Here is a 17984-nt window from a genome sequence, read left to right on the forward strand (position 1 = left end):
AGGCCCATTATCAACAACCATCACTCCTGTGTTCCAATGGCACGTTGTGTTAGCTAATCCAAGTTTATAAATTTAAACGGCTAATTGATCATTAGAAAACCGTTTTGCAATTATGTTAGCACAGCTGAAATGTGTTGTTCTGATTAAATAAGCAATTAAACTGGCCTTCTTTAGACTAGCTGAGTATCTGGAGCATCTGCATTTGTGGGATTACAGGCTCAAAATGGCCAGAAACAAAGCACTTTCTTCTGAAACTCAACAGTCTATTCTTGTTCTCAGAAAGGAAGGCTATTCCATTCGGGAAATTGCCAAGATACTGAAGATCTCGTACATATACAGTCTCTAACCAGAATAGAAAGAGGAGTGGGAGGCCCCGGTGCACAACTGAGCAAGAGGACAAGTACATAGTTTGAAAAACAGAAGTCTAGTTTGAGAAACAGAAGCCTTACAAGTACTCAACTGGCAGCTTCATTAAATAGTACCTGCAAAACACCAGTATCAACATCAACAGTGAAAAGGTGACTCCGGGATGCTGGCCTTCTAGGCAGAGTTGCAAAGAAACAGCCATATCTTTGTCCAGTGTCTGTGTTATTTTGCCCATCTTAATATTTTATTTTTATTGGCCAGTCTGAGATATGGCTTTTTCTTTGCAACTGCCTAAAAGGCCTGCATCCCGAAGTCGCCTCTTCACTGTTGACACGGGTACTATTTAATGAAGCTGCCAGTTGAGGACTTGTGAGGCATCTGTTTCTCAAACTAGACACTCTAATGTACTTGTCATCTTGCTCAGTTGTGCAACAGGGCCTCCCACTGCTCTTTGGGGTTTTAGGCTCGGTTTTTGTATAGCACTTTGTGACAAATTGGATTGATTGATTGATAATTAGTTCACTCCAGTGTAGAGTGAAATGCCTATTAGTTCACTCCAGTGTATTGTGAATTTCACACAGCCACTGTAAATTATCTACTCTGTAAAGGGTTACAGAAAAATTGTCTAAATGTAGAATTTTTTAACAATTTTGAAAGTACGAAATTCACTCTGCTGAGAGTGGATGCATATACACACGGCAAAAGTTTTCAAATTAGCACTACAGCGAGTTAGTTTAACACTTTTAACACAGATTTTGCTGTTTACTCTTATGGTAATATTGACAGAAAACTGACAAAATCTCAAAGAACATTTACCAGATCTGTTCACCACACATAAGGTAGAGGAAAAACCCATATGAACAAGAGCAATAATTAAAATAAATCTTCAAACCAAACGGTAAACTATTTTACATTTTGGTGTCTAAACTTGATTATTTTGCTAGACTAAAATAGGTCCTAATCATGTGTCTAACTATTCAACGCAAATAGGCATCCTTACAGTATGTGACATGCCTGCATTGGGCAGATCTGTTTGCTAATTACAGCATAGCTCTGAGAAGGGAGGTACTTGTGTGGTTGGGGCTATTTTTTATGATGCAAGGGGCAGATATGGTATAAATACTCACATCATTGTACTGGGAGGCAGCAGATTCTCCAACGTGCTCCTAACCTAAGGATAAACTGCAGCAGTAGGAGGACAGTGGTGCTGAAGATTTCTTACCCCTTCTTGGAACTCCAACTCACTCAACTGCATGCTGGTATGTGTGCTCTTCCTCTCTATCTTCTTAATCTCTTGGCGCAGTGAGCAATAGGGCCCTTCCGAGGCCTGACTCCTACTCCCACTGGGATGAGCTAGGACTGGGCAGGTGGAAGAGATGTTGGTGCCTTATAAAACCAAGCAGCATAGCCAGCGTTCAAGGAGAACAGGCTGAGATCCAGGAGGCTGAAACTCAGTATTCAAATGAATTTCCTTGCTATCTATATAATTTGTTGTGCTTTTTCGGGGGGGGGGGGGGGGGGGGGGTGTAATTCAGTTATGTGTGCAGTTCAGAGTTCAGTATATGTGTGCAGAGAGGTGAAAGAGTGTTACAAAAATGTCCTTGCTTGAGTCATTGCAGCAACTTCAAAATTAAAGCTAAGCAGTACTGAATATTTTCCTGTTTCAGAAAATGGAAGTAAGAGTATTGAGCATCCTCCTCCTCCTGGTGGGCTTGACAGCTGTTCATGGTAGTGGTTCATATATAGTGAAGAAGGTAATGAAGGCCTCCCCCCAGTACCAGCCCTACTCTGTGAAGAGCCACGGTAAGAACCAACATCCTAGTCTACATAGCCTAGTATGATACAGGTGATGTCTTTGAAAATCATGTGATAGTTTCAATGGACAATGTAAGAGTTCAACAATAATCAATGATAAATCTAACATCTTCACACTTTACCACAAATATGCATATATATATGTGCACTTTTTTCCACTTAACATGTGATTTACATCTGAGGATGTCCACTTTCATTTCTTGCACAGGGACACTCAGACATACAGTTGAATTAATAAATTACCTTTTATTTTTGTGTCATATTGGCAGTAGACAACCCATCCCTTACGGGATCAATTGACACATAAACACACAGCGATAGTAACACTTGAATCACATTATTGGGGCGGCAGGGTAGCCTAGTGGTTAGAGCGTTCGACTAGTAACCGGAAGGTTGCAAGTTCAAACCCCCGAGCCGACAAGGTACAAATCTGTCGTTCTGCCCCTGAACAGGGGGAAGATAACAATTAAATAAATTAACCCACTGTTCCTGTCATTGAAAATAAGAATTTGTTCTTAACTGACTTGCCTGGTAAAATAAAAATTATCTTGCATACTGTCTGAAGTGAGTATACTGTGTATGCAGTTGTTATTGCTCTCACTCAGACTAAGGAGCCCTATTTCTTCAACAGTCATTTTGTTATAATCCTTGTTATAATCGTTGGAATGACCAACTGACCGTTTTAATACCTTCACGATATCTTCACTCCAAATTAGTGTAAATCAAATTTTTACTGGATTCTCAGTCAATCTCTTGGTGCCTTCATTAGGTCTTAAGAAGTGATTTTAGGATGACCAGTTAGAGCAGTGATTCAGCAGTTGATTGATATTAGGATCCCCAGTTAGATCAGTGATTCAGTTGTAAAGAACTTAGTGGGGAATATAGATGTGCTGTTATTTTAGATTTTTTTTTATATTTAACCTTAAGAAAAGGACACTTCAGTACAGATGATGGCTCATTTCAGTCATTTATAAAGTGGCAATAAGTTGAGCTGTCTATAAATTATTTAATTGTTATCTTCTAGATCTTCTATTGTAATGAATAGCTGACTTTGCCCTACCTAACTGATGGTAACAGTACCGATACTAGATTTTTTTAAAGTCATAGATATAGTTAGCTAATGTATTACTAAGGAAGGATAAAGACACATATTGTATGATTCTTCTCATGTTTGTTTTAATTAACTATATATATATATATATATATATATATATATATATATATATATATATATATATATATATATATATATATATGACTTTTAAAAATCCAGTATCAGTACTGTTACCATCAGTTAGGTAGGGCAAAGTCAGCTATTCATTACAATAGAAGATCTAGAAGATAACAATTAATTAATTTATAGACAGCTCAACATCATTGGTTTCTTGCTGTAGCAAATGGACATTCACTTGTCTTCAACTGTATTTTCATATCATATAAAGTAGTGTGTAAAATAGTATGTGCCTCTTGTTAATATTATACGACTTTAACACCGTCAATTACAGTTCAATCACCCAGAAATGTATAGGTGTGCCTTTCAAAAAGTAGAAACATATGTTTTGATGAATCTAAACTAGACCTCTACATTTGACCAAGGACATGTCGTTTACACACTGGGTCATGTGACCACATAAACAATTAATTTTAAAAAGACTCTTACAATTCATCATTCTGCTTTACAAATGCTTGTTTTCTCGCCATACTATAGTTTCTTAAGACAGAAATGTCCTATTTTTTTATGGTGAAATAAGAACAGATTGAACCCTTGAGAAAATTATTTCCAGCTAATAATTCAACAGGTTTAAATGTCTATGCAGGTTTGACTTGCACTGTTAATGCTATCATACCCAATGCTTTCGAAGTAGCAATTCCCCCCCCAAAAAATGTGATTTAATATTCTAGTTTGCCTTATTAGGCGATTTCCTCCACCATGCAGGTTTAACATACATGGACAAAAGGGCAATTTCATTGATAAACATTTTGAATAAATGTGCCAAAATCGTTGGAATGACCTTGAGGGAGAGAATACCCTAACATTTTGCAGTTGATTGGGGGCCATATATAACAAGCATCTCCGAGTAGGAGGATCAGTTTTGGATCAGATCACAATGAATAAGATTATATGGATCATAAATCAAAACTCCTAATTTGAGACACTTGATACATACAGCCCCAGGACTCAAGTTCCCATGTTTCCAGCAAAAGGGGGTGTTAACCAAATGTCAAACCAGAGCGAGGTTAAATTGGGAAACACTACTTACGTCTGTCTAGCTAGCTAACTATCCTGCCTAACCAAAACAAAGATGTAGTACACCATTTTGGTAAATGCGGTGAATTCCATTCTGGGAATCCTAGTATAAACAAATAAGGTTTCCACCAAATGTACATGACATTTGAATATGGAAGCAGAACAGAGCAAAAAAATATGATCGTTCCTCTGACAATTGCTGTGTAACACAATACTTTACTTACTTGAATAAGTTCTAATCCTCTTCATTTTTCATGTCCATAAATTAAAATGTCCATCCTCCATCACTCAAACAAATATGAGGGCCTGTCCATGCCATGCCAGGCCCACCCAATTAGATTGAGCAAATACAAAACAAGAATACGTTATTATGAAAACAATACTCCATCCACCATCCACCAATGTATTTCTGGCTATGCCCCTGCTGTACAAAGACCAAAAGTGCCTCAATTTGTTGCCTGGGGTGGTCTAGCGGTCTAATCGGCTGCCTTTGATCATATGTACTGTGCAGCTGTGAGCATGTTTTCCGAATCCGACTCAGTGCTCTAGCACCCTCTCTCCTCCTTTCTTTCATATCTACACCTCTATATCGGCACCATATCCAATAAAACACAACAAATAGGATAAGGTGCCCCACTTGTTTGTAAATTAGTGTTATTATTAGTATTATCTTAGTATTCTTTTTTTTTATTACATCCTGGCACCTAAATGTGTTCATAGTCAAAGAATTGTGCTTTTAAAGTGCACTACATTTCTGCCTCCCAATTCTATACACTTCTGAACAAGTATGTGCACTTATATATACTTAATGGATTCAAAAGGAAAAATATATAAATATGCTTACACCTTTCCAATGCTTTAAAATATGTATGGAGGAGTGGACAAATGCACACTTCAGGAGTGGCACACCAATCTCAGCTCCTAGTCTTAAATTAAAATAATAATAAATGGAGAATGATCGACAATAGTAGCTGACTTAATTATAATTCTATAATTAGGTAGAGACAATTGCCAATAACACATTTACTAGAAGAGGATCACTTGGCATCAGTTGTATTAATAAGGTGACTTGTATTTCTCCACAGTGGTGTCAGTGGCAGGAGAGCCCGGTACCCCAGGTGAGCCCGGCCCAGAGGGCCCCCCTGGCCCACCTGGCCCCCCAGGGGAAAGAGCTGTGGGACAGCCCGGACCAGAGGGCCCTGCCGGACCACCCGGACCTGCTGGCTACTCCGCACCTGGCAAACCTGGCTCCCCGGGTGGTCCTGGTAAGCCTGGTGTTCCTGGTGCAGCTGGCGAGAAAGGAAAGGTGGGGGCAGCTGGACTTCAGGGTCCCAGGGGCATGCCTGGACCTGCTGGAAGCCCCGGACCTGCTGGAATCTCTTCCACCGGCATACCTGGACCTCACGGTCTGCCCGGAGCAATGGGACCAAGGGGGGAAACAGGTCTTAAGGGACATCCAGGTGTGCCTGGTTTGTCAGGAGCTAAAGGGGACAGAGGGGTGGGTATCCCAGGGGCACAAGGTGAGACAGGGGCTGTGGGACCTATGGGACCAGCTGGGCAGCCTGGAGCAGTCGGTGTTGGAAAGACAGGCAAGCCAGGATTCCCAGGTGAGGCAGGAAAATCAGGTAGCCCAGGTAGGGATGGGGGCGCTGGTCCCATTGGATTGCCAGGTGCTAAGGGCCACACTGGGGCTCCTGGTGTAGGTCAGCCAGGAAAACCAGGTGATAATGGGGCTCCAGGTATGCCTGGTTCATCTGGTCCTAAAGGTCATCAGGGAGCAACTGGAGCAACTGGTGCTCCTGGTATCCCTGGATATGGAAAGCCAGGAGCAAATGGACAGAAAGGTGAAAGGGGAGTTGTAGGAAGCTCAGGTACAACAGGTCAGAAGGGTGAGCCAGGAGCACATGGAGTCACTGGAGCTACTGGTGCTACTGGGCCCATGGGTCCCACTGGTCCTCAGGGTGCAAGAGGCTTCCAGGGAGATACTGGGGCAATGGGTGCCAAAGGTGACACAGGTACAATGGGACCCCAGGGACCAAAGGGATATAAGGGAGATCAGGGAGCACAAGGTTTCCAGGGCAAGCAAGGTTATACTGGGGCAACAGGGCCAACTGGTGCCACTGGAGCCACTGGAGCTCCAGGTAACAAAGGTGACACTGGCCACACAGGTTCAACTGGTGCTTCAGGTGTCCCAGGACCTGCCGGGCCCAAAGGTTTCCCAGGGCGCAATGGTGAGGCAGGTGAGGCTGGAGCTGCCGGTGCCCCAGGTGCCAGAGGGCCGGTTGGGCCTGCTGGTCCCGCAGGTGCACCTGGCCTTAAAGGACACCCAGGTTTCCCTGGCACACCTGGCCCAGCTGGACTTGCCGTTAAGGCCACCCCCGGCCCTCAGGGTCCCCCTGGGCTCCCTGGTAGTGATGGTCAGGATGGTGGCCAAGGCCCTGCTGGACCTCCCGGCCCACCTGGTCCTCCTGGCGAGGTCATTTTCGAGAAGAGCATAGGCATGAGTGAGGTAATGGTGCCTACTCTTGTCAAGGTCCCAATGTCTGCTTTCTCTGTTTCCCTGGCTAGTCCTTATCCTCCATCTGGGGAACCCATTAAGTTTGACAATGAGGTGTACAATGCAGAGAATCACTATGACACTACCACTGGGAAGTTCACTTGCCAGGTCCCTGGAGTATACTACTTCTCATACACCATTCACGTGAATGGGGCTCATGCTCTGGTGGCTCTGTACAAGAACGTCAAGCCGGTCATGTTCAGCTATGATGAGTACAACAAGGGCTTCCTGGACCAGATGTCCGGTAGCACTGTCCTTATGCTTGATGTGAATGACACAGTCTACCTTCAGATTCCTGATGATGAGGCCAATGGCGTCTTTGCCGCTGAGAACGTCCATTGCTCTTTCTCTGGGTTCCTTATCGCTTCAACGTGATATCGGTGTCACCCAATAACCACACAACAAAATCCGCAAGCTATTTATCAAACAAGTTATCTCCCTGTCTTTACCAACCAGGCAGTTCTCTCTTTTTGAGGAATAGAAGCATCTCAAATTGAAAATACAAGAAGTGGGTGCTAAGAGGAAGGAAATCTAACACATTATCAGGGATGGGGAGGCAATCAACAAAGTTACCAATGATTCAGAGTTTTATTTTGTGAGTGGAGGCAACATGTGAAATTGAGGTGTTATGGCTATGTTGTGTCCTGAAATGTTCTTATTTAACTTTTTTTTCTTTTTTTTACTGATTACAGCAAGTGATTCTTGTTTTTGTGTATGTCTGTGTTTTTGTACAACCTTTGTTTTGGTGACCAATCAGATACATTCATTACTTTCTGTGCACCATGTTGTACCTGACTTCCTTGTATGTGACTTGAATATTGTGAAATGGCAATGGTCAAATTGACCATAAGAAATAAAACAAAATATAACACATCACAAAATACTGACATACAAATGTAAATTGTTTACCAACAACATTGTTATATCTCCAAAGATTAATGTCATGTAAAGCAAAATGACCAAAATAAATGTCTTTAAAAAAAATGGTGTGATTGGGACTTTCAAACAATGCAAAGGCCATTAAAATGCATACATAATACTGATGAAGTTCTTGTCACATAGATGTCACAACATTTAAAGAAAGCCAGGCAGTTAGCTAGTTTACATAAAGGGATAGTGCAAGATTATTTTACACAGCATCAGATGGATACCCTTTTTGCGTCTCTGCGTGCATTTTGAAGGAAGTTGCTAACTAGTGTTAGCGCGATTGCTAACTAGCGTCAGCGCAGTGACTGGAAGTCTGTGGGATCTGCTAACATGCTATAACTTATGTGGCAGTCATCTCTCTCTCTTTTTCAGAAAGCTCCATTTTCAGAGCACAACTTTAGCTTGGCTTGTGGGGGCGTAGCAAATTGATGAGGAAGTGTGTGTGTGTGTGGGGGGGGGGGGGGGAGAGAATTGCACATGCAAATTAGATGCATAGGAGAACCAATCAAAAATTCGGAAAAAGTCACTCAAATCTTTTGCTAACTTCTCTTTTTACAAGTCTGATATAGCAGACCAGTGAGTCACAGCTTGCTGTGTTTAGTCATGTGGGTTGCATGTCAGCCAGGCTAAGCTGACACTTTCTAACTGAGCGAGGCCGCAAAGTGGAAAAAAACAGCCCGCCCAGCTTCGCTTAGGTCATTAGAATTCAAAAAACACTAGCTTTTGTTGAATTTAGTTCATAACTGTATTGACAAGCCAATGGCTGATGTGTCTTTGGTAAATTCAACCAATTTAAATGAAGTATTTGGTGCTGCGAAATTGGATGTAGCAAGGGTTGTGCCTGCATATGACACATTGTGATATTTTAAGGGAAGTCCAAGATCAAGGCTTAACGTTTTCTGTGCAGTGCACCACATGGTTTACAGCTCAAGTTCGATTATGGAAGGAACTACATTCAGTTAATCGTTAAACAATTGGTGTTCATCACATTATCAGATTTCACTATTTGAGACTGTAGACTGCACATTATGCTCATGATGGGGTGCACACAAAGGACTAAATTCCTTTTTACGCATTTTTCGATTTTGTAAGAACAAACGTTTGGAAGATATTTTTAAGCATACTGTATGTGTGTGTAGCCTCACCCCAACCCTAACCCCAACCCTGCTGACAGACTGATCCTAACGCCCAGCCATCGCACCCATGAGCCTTTTTATGACAGGTGGGCAACCAAGGGGTCTACAACTCTGTCCGGGTGTACCCGGATCCCACGGGCTCATGCGTCAATGCCGTGGAGTCACCGTCTCTAATCCCCCCTCCGGTTTCCACATGGCAGAGATGGAAGTGGATCAACCGACTCCACAACTAGCAAAGAACCTAACCCTAACCCGAGTTCGCATCCCACCCCTAAACCTAATCTTAACCCTTACCTGTGTTCGCATCCCACCCCTAACCTTAACCCTTACCCTAACCTGGTTTCGCATCCCACTCCCACCCCTAACCCTAACCTTAACCCTTACCATAACTCGGGTTCGCATTCCACTCCCACCCCCGACCCCTACATCAAGCAATAAAACACAACTTCTCCATAGTACAACAGGTTTACCCACCCCTTCAACCTTACAGAATCATTTCAGCATTCAGGAAGACTAAAAATCTCAAAGACTTACAAAGTTCAGTAACATACCACCACAACCCCCCAAACCCAATACCACCCACTACAGAAAGAGAAAATTAATCTCCAATCCCAACAGTGACACCTCTGCCCCGATCACAGATAGCCTCTCCCTCAGCACCTCCAATGTTATCTATATTATCACCTGTACAATTTGCAATAAACCCTATATCGGTCAAGCAAAACATACAATAGAAACCCGGTTTAAACAACGTCTGTACAACATCAAACAAGCATAATTACAGACAGTACTGGTTAATCACTTTCAAGATCACCCAATCACTAACCTCAGTGTATCGGGTCTGCAGTCGGGTCCTGGGTGGACCGGGAGACAGCGAGGGGCAGCAGAACGCAATTGAATCAGAGTTTTAAAAACCATAACACTGGAGGGTTTAAATGAAAAACAGGGATAGGGCTGTGGGGAGGGGTTGGAGGGATTGAACCTTTTTAGTTGTAATACAAAAATGTCAATTATGAAAGAAAGATGGTTTGATTGATAATGTGTATGTTTCTCTGTTAATAAATAGTTCTAAAACTGATTGATTTTAGAGCATGCACTTGTTTATTCATGACTTAGAAAATTCGGCCCTCCAGAGGCCTGGCCTACTGCTTTTAAGACTCTCTCAGTACCATCTTTGTTACATTTATGATCCTATGCTCCCATCTAGCGACTCATATACAGCATTTGAATAACACATTTTATTAAGACATTGGAGGGGCACATAGGAATAGGCCTGTGCACCTAAAGAAACAAAACAGTTTATTTTAACCCTACCAACTCCTAACCCTATCCCTAACCCCCATTCTAACCCCTGTCCCGTCCCAACCCTAATCTTAACCCCATCCTAACCCTAACCCCCATCCCAACCCTAACTCCCATCCCAACCCTAACCCTAACCCCATCCCAATCTGGACGTGCTTGTGTGCAAATTTGTCCCCCCACACCAAAAACGATCACGACACGCAGGTTGAAATATCAAAACAAACTCTGTGCCTGACCTCGTGTTGTTAACCTTGTCCCTTATAATGTATTGCGATCCCCATTTTGTCACACTCCATAGTTTTATCCATACCGAATAACGTTTTAACAAGCCTTGTGTTACTACAAGGTTGGACTTTTGTCATATGTGTGCCTGACCTTACCTCTAACCCCCCACCAAGTTTAATTGCATCCCACTCAAATTCTCCCCTTAATCTGAACCCCTTACCCCAAAACCTGTTATCTGCCACACGGCATAGCAACAATACGGACCATGCAAAAATTCACAACACCACCTGGGCCACGCCCACCAAACACTAGAGGAGCAGCAAACCCCCTTCCACACACTTCTCATCATTTTACAGTGGGACAACCAGAAACACATCACTCCACAAATGTAACCAAGATTACATCAAAGGTAGGCAAAACACATAGAACACCAAACCTACAGATATACACACATTTTCACTGACCTTAACTCTAACCCTACACCAACCTTAATTGCATCCCACTGAAATTCTTATTTCAATCTGAACCCCTCAACCCAAAACCTGTTTTCTGCCGTAACAGAACGGACCAATCGAAATGACCCACAACACCTGGGCCATGCCCACCAAACACTAGAGGAGCCGCACACCTCAACTTTACAGGGGGACAACCAGACAACACATTGCTCCACAAACTCAACCAAGACTACAACAAAGGAAAGTAAAACACACAGAACACTGCGCCTATAGATACAGTTGAAGTCGGAAGTTTACATACACTTAGGTTGGAGTTATTAAAACTCGTTTTTCAACCACTCCACAAATGTCTTGTTAATTAACAAACTATAGTTTTGCAAGTCGGTTAGGACATCAACTTTGTACATGACACAAGTACATTTTCCAACAATTGTTTACAGACAGATTATTTCACTTATAATTCACTGTATCACAAGTCCAGTGGGAAAGAAGTTTACACTAAGTTGACTGTGCCTTTAAACAGCTTGTAAAATTCCAGAAAATTATGTCATGGCTTTAGAAGTTTCTGATAGGCTAATTGACATCATTTGAGTCAATTGGAGGTGTACCTGTGGATGTATTTCAAGGCCTACCTTCAAACTCAGTGCCTCTTTGCTTGACATCATGGGAAAATCAAAAGAAATCAGCCAAGACCTAAGAAAAAAATGTTGTAGACCTCCACAAGCCTGGTTCATCCTTGGGTGCAATTTTCAAATGTTTGAAAGTACCACGTTCATCTGTACAAGCAATGGTATGCAAGTATAAACACCAGGGGACCACGCAGCTGTCATACCGCTCAGGAAGGAGACGCGTTCTGTCTCCTACAGATGAACGTACATTGGTGCGAAAAGTGCAAATCAACCCCAGAACAACAGCAAAGGAACTTGTGAAGATGCTGGAGGAAACAGATACCTGTATCTATATCCACGGTGAAACAAGTCCTATATCGACATAACCTGAAAGGCCGCTCAGCAAGAATGAAGCCACTGCTCCAAAACCATCATAAAAAAGCCAGACTATGGTTTGCAACTGCACATAGGGACAAAGATCATACTTTTTGGAGGAATGTCCTCTGGTCTGATGAAACAAAAATAGCTATATTTGGACCTAATGACCATTGTTATGTTTGGAGGAAAAAGGGGAGGCTTGCAAGCTGAAGAACACCATCCCAACCGTGAAGCACAGGGGTGGCAGCATCATGTTGAGTGGGTGCTTTGCTGCAGGACTGGTGCTCTTCACAAAATAGATTGCATCATGAGGCAGGAAAATTATGTGGATATATTGAAGCAACATCTCAAGACACCATACAGGAAGTTAAAGCTTGATCGCAAATGGGTTTCCAAATGGACAATGACCCCAAACATACTTCCAAAGTTGTGGCAAAATGGCTTAAGGACAACGAAGTCAAGGTATTGAAGTGGCCATCACAAAGCCCTCATCTCAATCCTATAGAAAATATGTGGGCGGAACTGAAAAAGTGTGTGCGAACAAGGAGGCCTACAAACCTAACTCAGTTACACCAGCTCTGTCAGGAGGAATGGGAAACAATTCACCCAACTTATTGTGGGAAGCTTGTGGAAGGCTACCCAAAACGTTTGACCCAAGTAAAACGATTTAAAGGCAATGCTACCAAAAACGAATTGAGTGTATGTACACTTCTGACCCACTGGGAATGTGATGAAATAAATAATTCTCTCTACTATCATTCTGATATTTCACATTCTTAAAATAAAGTGGTGATCCTAACTGACGCAAGACAGGCATTTTTTTTATGAGGATTAAATGTAAAGAATTGTGAAAAACTGAGTTTAAATGTATTTGGCTAAGGTGTATGTAAACTTCCGACTGTACACTGTACAGTTGTGAACAGTTAACCCCTAGTACCGACTTTTTGCATTTTTTTTGCATTTTTTATCCCTATTTTTGTCCTTGCTACCTGCTGAAGCCGAGTAAGGCACAAACATGTCGTGGCTGGGACCCCTCTAGATCTGTAGTGTTGCTGTAAGGAAGGCAAGTCCCACACAGTCATCAGAGGTGTCTCTTTTTGGCTCCTTCTTCATTTGTACTTTTCTTTTTCCTTAATTTGAGTTTTACACGGCCTTATATATATACACACACGACGATGAAGGACAGTGTTATGTTGTATCACCACTATGTTATCCCTCAGCCCCCTTGTGGGGATGTATATGATTATAAACTCAGCAAAAAAAGAAACGTCCTCTCACTGTCAACTGCGTTTGTTTTCAGCAATTTTAACATGTGTAAATATTTGTATGAACATAACAAGATTCAACAATTGAGACAAACTGAACAAGTTCCACAGACATGTGACTAACAGAAATGGAATAATGTGTCGATCGGGCGTATTCAGGATGTAATGGCCGTAAGCCATGGAAGAAGAGTTGGAAAGACTATTTTAAGTTTATGTAACTCAAAAACCTTTGAGGAAGTGGAATAGCCATTCCAATTAAAAATGGCCATTATATTATTATTGTGTTTAGAAGACTATACTCGACTGGGCAAAAAGCTTACAGCACTTGGTATTCCAAAGCGGTCACCCAACCAAGCCTGCCCCTGCTTAGCTTTCGAGATCAGGAGTTTTCAGGATAGTATGGCCGTAAGCCATGGAAGAAGAGTTGGACAGACTATTTCAGGTTTATGTAATTCAAAAAACTTTGAGGAAGTAGAATATCCATTCCATTTTAAAAATGGACGTTATAATATATTTGTGATTAGAAGAGTATACTCAACTGGGCAAAAAAGCTTACAGCATCTGGTATTCCCAAGCTGTCTCCCAACCAAGTACTAACCAGACCTGACCATGATTAGCTTCCAAGATCAGACAAAATCAGGCATATTTTTTAATTTATTTATATAAAAAGTATTAAATTACAATATCTATAGAATTAACAATACACAAAACTCTAGACTAACATAGGCAGGTGAACAATTCACCCCCTATCAAATCAAAGAACTCAAAGAAATAAAAATAAAAACTAATATACAAATACAGTCAAGACTAAGACATAAATTCCACTCACAAAAAGAAACAAAAAAGAAACAGGTTAAAAGCAAACCCCTATCAACTATAGAAACCAAATAAAATACCAAAACAATGCTTTCAAAAATTATATGTGATTCCTCCACCATCCCCCCTTGCAACTAACCCACTCCCATCAACAAAAGCTTAATCAAAATCCAAATGTTCCATTCCATAAAAATAAAACATATCTATGTGCTTCTTAAACGATGCTATAAAAATACTCCACACCCTTACCCTCTTCCCCTCAAAATACGCAGAATTTCTCCGACAAAAAATAGCATACCTAACAACCTCAAAACAACATTCAACAAATACACATTAAAACCCCATCCCAGTCATCACACACACCAAATAAAACCAATTCCTCCCACACATACTTTCACAAAAAAAACACTTCCCCAATTTTTACTTCTCATTTCTTTTACTTTCCAAAACAAATGTATAATTCCTCACATTCTACAAATAAGTGTAATACATTTTCTGGTATCCTACCACATATATCGCATTCTCTTTTTATTTCTTTATTAATTTGATAAAACACTACTTTTGTGAATATACGATTCTGTCTTATTTTAAAATCATTATTTTCACATTCCAATTTATTTACAGGTAAGTATACATTTTTCCATGATAGATTAACATCCAAATTCAGAAACAGTTCCACCCACATCTTCTCAGCAGCAGGCCTGTCAGTAACCAGTAACATTTTATAAAAAACATTTGTTCTGACACAAGATAATGATTTCCATTTATCCCCATTGCCAATATATAGATTCGGTAATACATACAAATCTTCCCTAATTTCATCTCTATTTATGACTGAAACCCAGTCTGCTGGAATGCTACTCTTCACCCGTTCAAAAGCATATAATGTACAGTCGTGGCCAAAAGTTTTGAGAATGACACAAATATAAATTTTCACAATGTCTGCTGCCTCAGTTTGTATGATGGAAATTTGCATATACTCCAGAATGTTATGAAGAGTGATCAGATTAATTGAAATTAATTGTAAAGTCCCTATTTGCCATGCAAATGAACTAAATCCCCAAAAAACATTTCAACTGCATTTCAGCCCTGCCACAAAATGACCAGCTGACATAATTTCAGTTATTCTCTTGTTAACACAGGTGTGAGTGTCGACGAGGACAAGGCTGGAGATCACTCTGTCATGCTGATTGAGTTCGAATAACAAACTGGACGCTTCAAAAGGAGGGTGGTGCTTGGAATCATTGTTCTTCCTCTGTCAACGATGTTTACCTGCAAGGAAACACATGCCGTCATCATTGTTTTGCGCAAAAAGGGCTTCACAGGCAAGGATATTACTGCCAATAAGATTGCACCTAAATCAACCATTTATCGGATCATCAAGAACTTCAAGGAGAGCGGTTCAATTGTTGTGAAGAAGGCTTCAGGGCGTCCAAGAAAGTCCAGCAAGCGCCAGGACCGTCTCCTAAAGTTGATTCAGCTGCGGGATCGGGGCACCACCAGTACAGAGCTTGCTCAGGAATGGCAGCAGACAGGTTAGTTAATATATTCAGTGTACAGGCTACAATGTGGGGATCTCATGTGTGGTAATAACTACAGTACATGTATATAGGACTTGCATTCTTGGCACAATAAAGTTATTATATTCTACTCTATCCATAGGCTTCATTAATGTCATTCAGACATGAAGTTGATACAACTATGATAGCTGAGGTTCATAGATTGGTATTAATATTAGTTCAAAACCTAACATTTTACACAGATCGGCTACATACCGTAGCTAGCTACACATCCATAGGCATACAGTTATTTTTTTCCTCCATTACACAATAAGCAAGCAAATAGTTAGCTAGCTATGTTACTTCAGCTGCATTGCACGGCAAGGCAAGCTTACACAATTACACATTCAATTTGCAGTAAATGCTTTAGCTAGCTAGATTCTTTACATCCACTGTTTCCCATGACGACAGCCTGATTTGCTGGTTTTCGCAGGAGTCCCTAAAACATTAAACAACATGAATTACAATGTCATACTCATGTCATAACACCAGCTAGCTAGCTGGCTAATGTTACCTCGTCAGTTAACTTGCTAAATAGCGATTTCCGTAAATTAACTTTATGACAAAGAAAAATGCATAATCATTTGTCGCTACATTAACTAACATATTCCTCTCAATTGTAATGTTTTTGCTTGACTCGTTATGATGTTATAATTACTTACATTTGCTTCCCGCGTAATGTTTTGTCAGCCATTTTTGCTGAAGAAAGTCACCAGGGACGGGTGGCTCGCATCAAATTTGCTATTGGAACCACTCGATATGATTGGTCATATAAAAACTTTGGGACCCAAATGCATAATGAGTGCTCTAACTCCCTCTTGTGGGAGTCTGGAGCAATTCAGCCTTGACGCTGGGTACCTCTAAGTCCCGCTGTGTAAGCTCAAAACTTTTAAAGGAGGAACCACTGTACCAAGCATACAGCACACTGTCCATGACACCAATAAAAATTGAGAAACATAGTATGTCCATTTGCAACATTTTGTTTACCCCAGAGCAGTTCCAAAATCACTGATCGGCGTTCGCGGTAATACTCCCCATACTTTCAATGCATTTTTCTGCAAAAAGTGGGTAACTGCTCATGCAAAACAGCGTTTACGTGCATTTACCTTCCACTACCCCACTGACTGAGACTTTCCGAACCTCTCTGAGACATAACACTGATGTTCTTAAATGGACATCATACCCATGTGCAAATTGGTTTCAAACTCCTAAAATTAACATAAGTTCTGCATGACTGTCACTGTCAAAGTTGTGATTCTATTTGAACATTTCTTTAGCCACCAGTCCCACTTTTAAAACTCCATCATTCCCAATATCACGGATCTGTGATTTGGACTGGTTCTGAACACCTAATTGGTCGCCAGATTCAGCTACAGTCTTCCAGAACGTGTCATTTGGCATGTCTATTTGTCCTGGATCCGCCCATAGTATCCACAGGCCTGTGCTATGGACGGAGGTTGAGTTAGAGTGTAGTTTATGAGACCAGGAGACATCCGGAAATCAGTTGTTCTCATGGAAACATCTCTAAAGTCCAAACGGGTTGAACTATAGGAAATGTTACTAATTTCCGCACATGAAATAGTGTCTATAATGTTGTAATAAGCTTACATATTTGCTGTCACAAACTCCAAACTCCACACAGTTGTCTGATTAGCTGGATATTCATTTCCCACTGAGCCACCCATTTCTGTACTTACAGCACTCTTATAAATAAAACTTTTATCAGATTTTTGCTTGCAGGCATTATTACATTTGTGAATGTCAATAAACAAAGAGAATTGTGAAACACTTCAATCTGAGGCTAAATAAGAGGGCAGAGCAAGCAGATGAATGAAAGTAGTGAATTTCAGATTGTTTTGCTATGGCCTGGTTACAATGGCTTGAATACTTGTGTGTGTATGAATTCTCCAAAACCTCTATGATGGTGCATGCAAAGCCCCTTTATCTAAATATAGCAGGTCTATCTGAAGGTGTCTTACAGGATAGCAGCTGTTGCTGACAGTGAGGATGAAAAAAGACCCACCCCAGCAGATGTAACTTTGTCTAGACACCTGGCCATTAAGGATGTATTTCTCACTTATGGTGCATCAGCTGGTTGAAATGTAAAATGTTGGCCTCAAATTAATTATCCACCATGCCATGTCTTTAACATTAAATCCAAATATTTCTAGTGAGCCACACCTTTTATAGCACTTATTAAAGTACAAAACCGGTGGGGAAAGCGAAGGAGCAAAAAAACTGGTTCTTACCCGCTTGTATCTTGTTTTGATGAGGTGATCTGTCAATGGGAAATAGGTAGTATGATATAAAATAATGAAATACTACCG

General features: G+C 41.1%; 1 protein-coding gene across 1 annotated transcript; it reads left to right on the forward strand.

Annotated features, from left to right (window-relative positions):
* The first annotated feature begins 1540 nt into the window (after positions 1–1540).
* Positions 1541–8029, forward strand: col10a1a (collagen, type X, alpha 1a). The gene is made up of 3 exons (XM_021584367.2): positions 1541–1625; positions 2034–2169; positions 5515–8029. Exons 1-3 carry the CDS (start codon positions 1620–1622, stop codon positions 7359–7361), a joined length of 1989 nt encoding a protein of 662 aa, XP_021440042.1. The 5' UTR covers positions 1541–1619; the 3' UTR covers positions 7362–8029.
* The last annotated feature ends 9955 nt before the right edge of the window (positions 8030–17984 follow it).

Source organism: Oncorhynchus mykiss, chromosome 25, assembly GCF_057628025.1.
Source record: "Oncorhynchus mykiss isolate SJ-2025 chromosome 25, ASM5762802v1, whole genome shotgun sequence".
NCBI classification, from domain to species: Eukaryota; Metazoa; Chordata; class Actinopteri; order Salmoniformes; family Salmonidae; genus Oncorhynchus; species Oncorhynchus mykiss.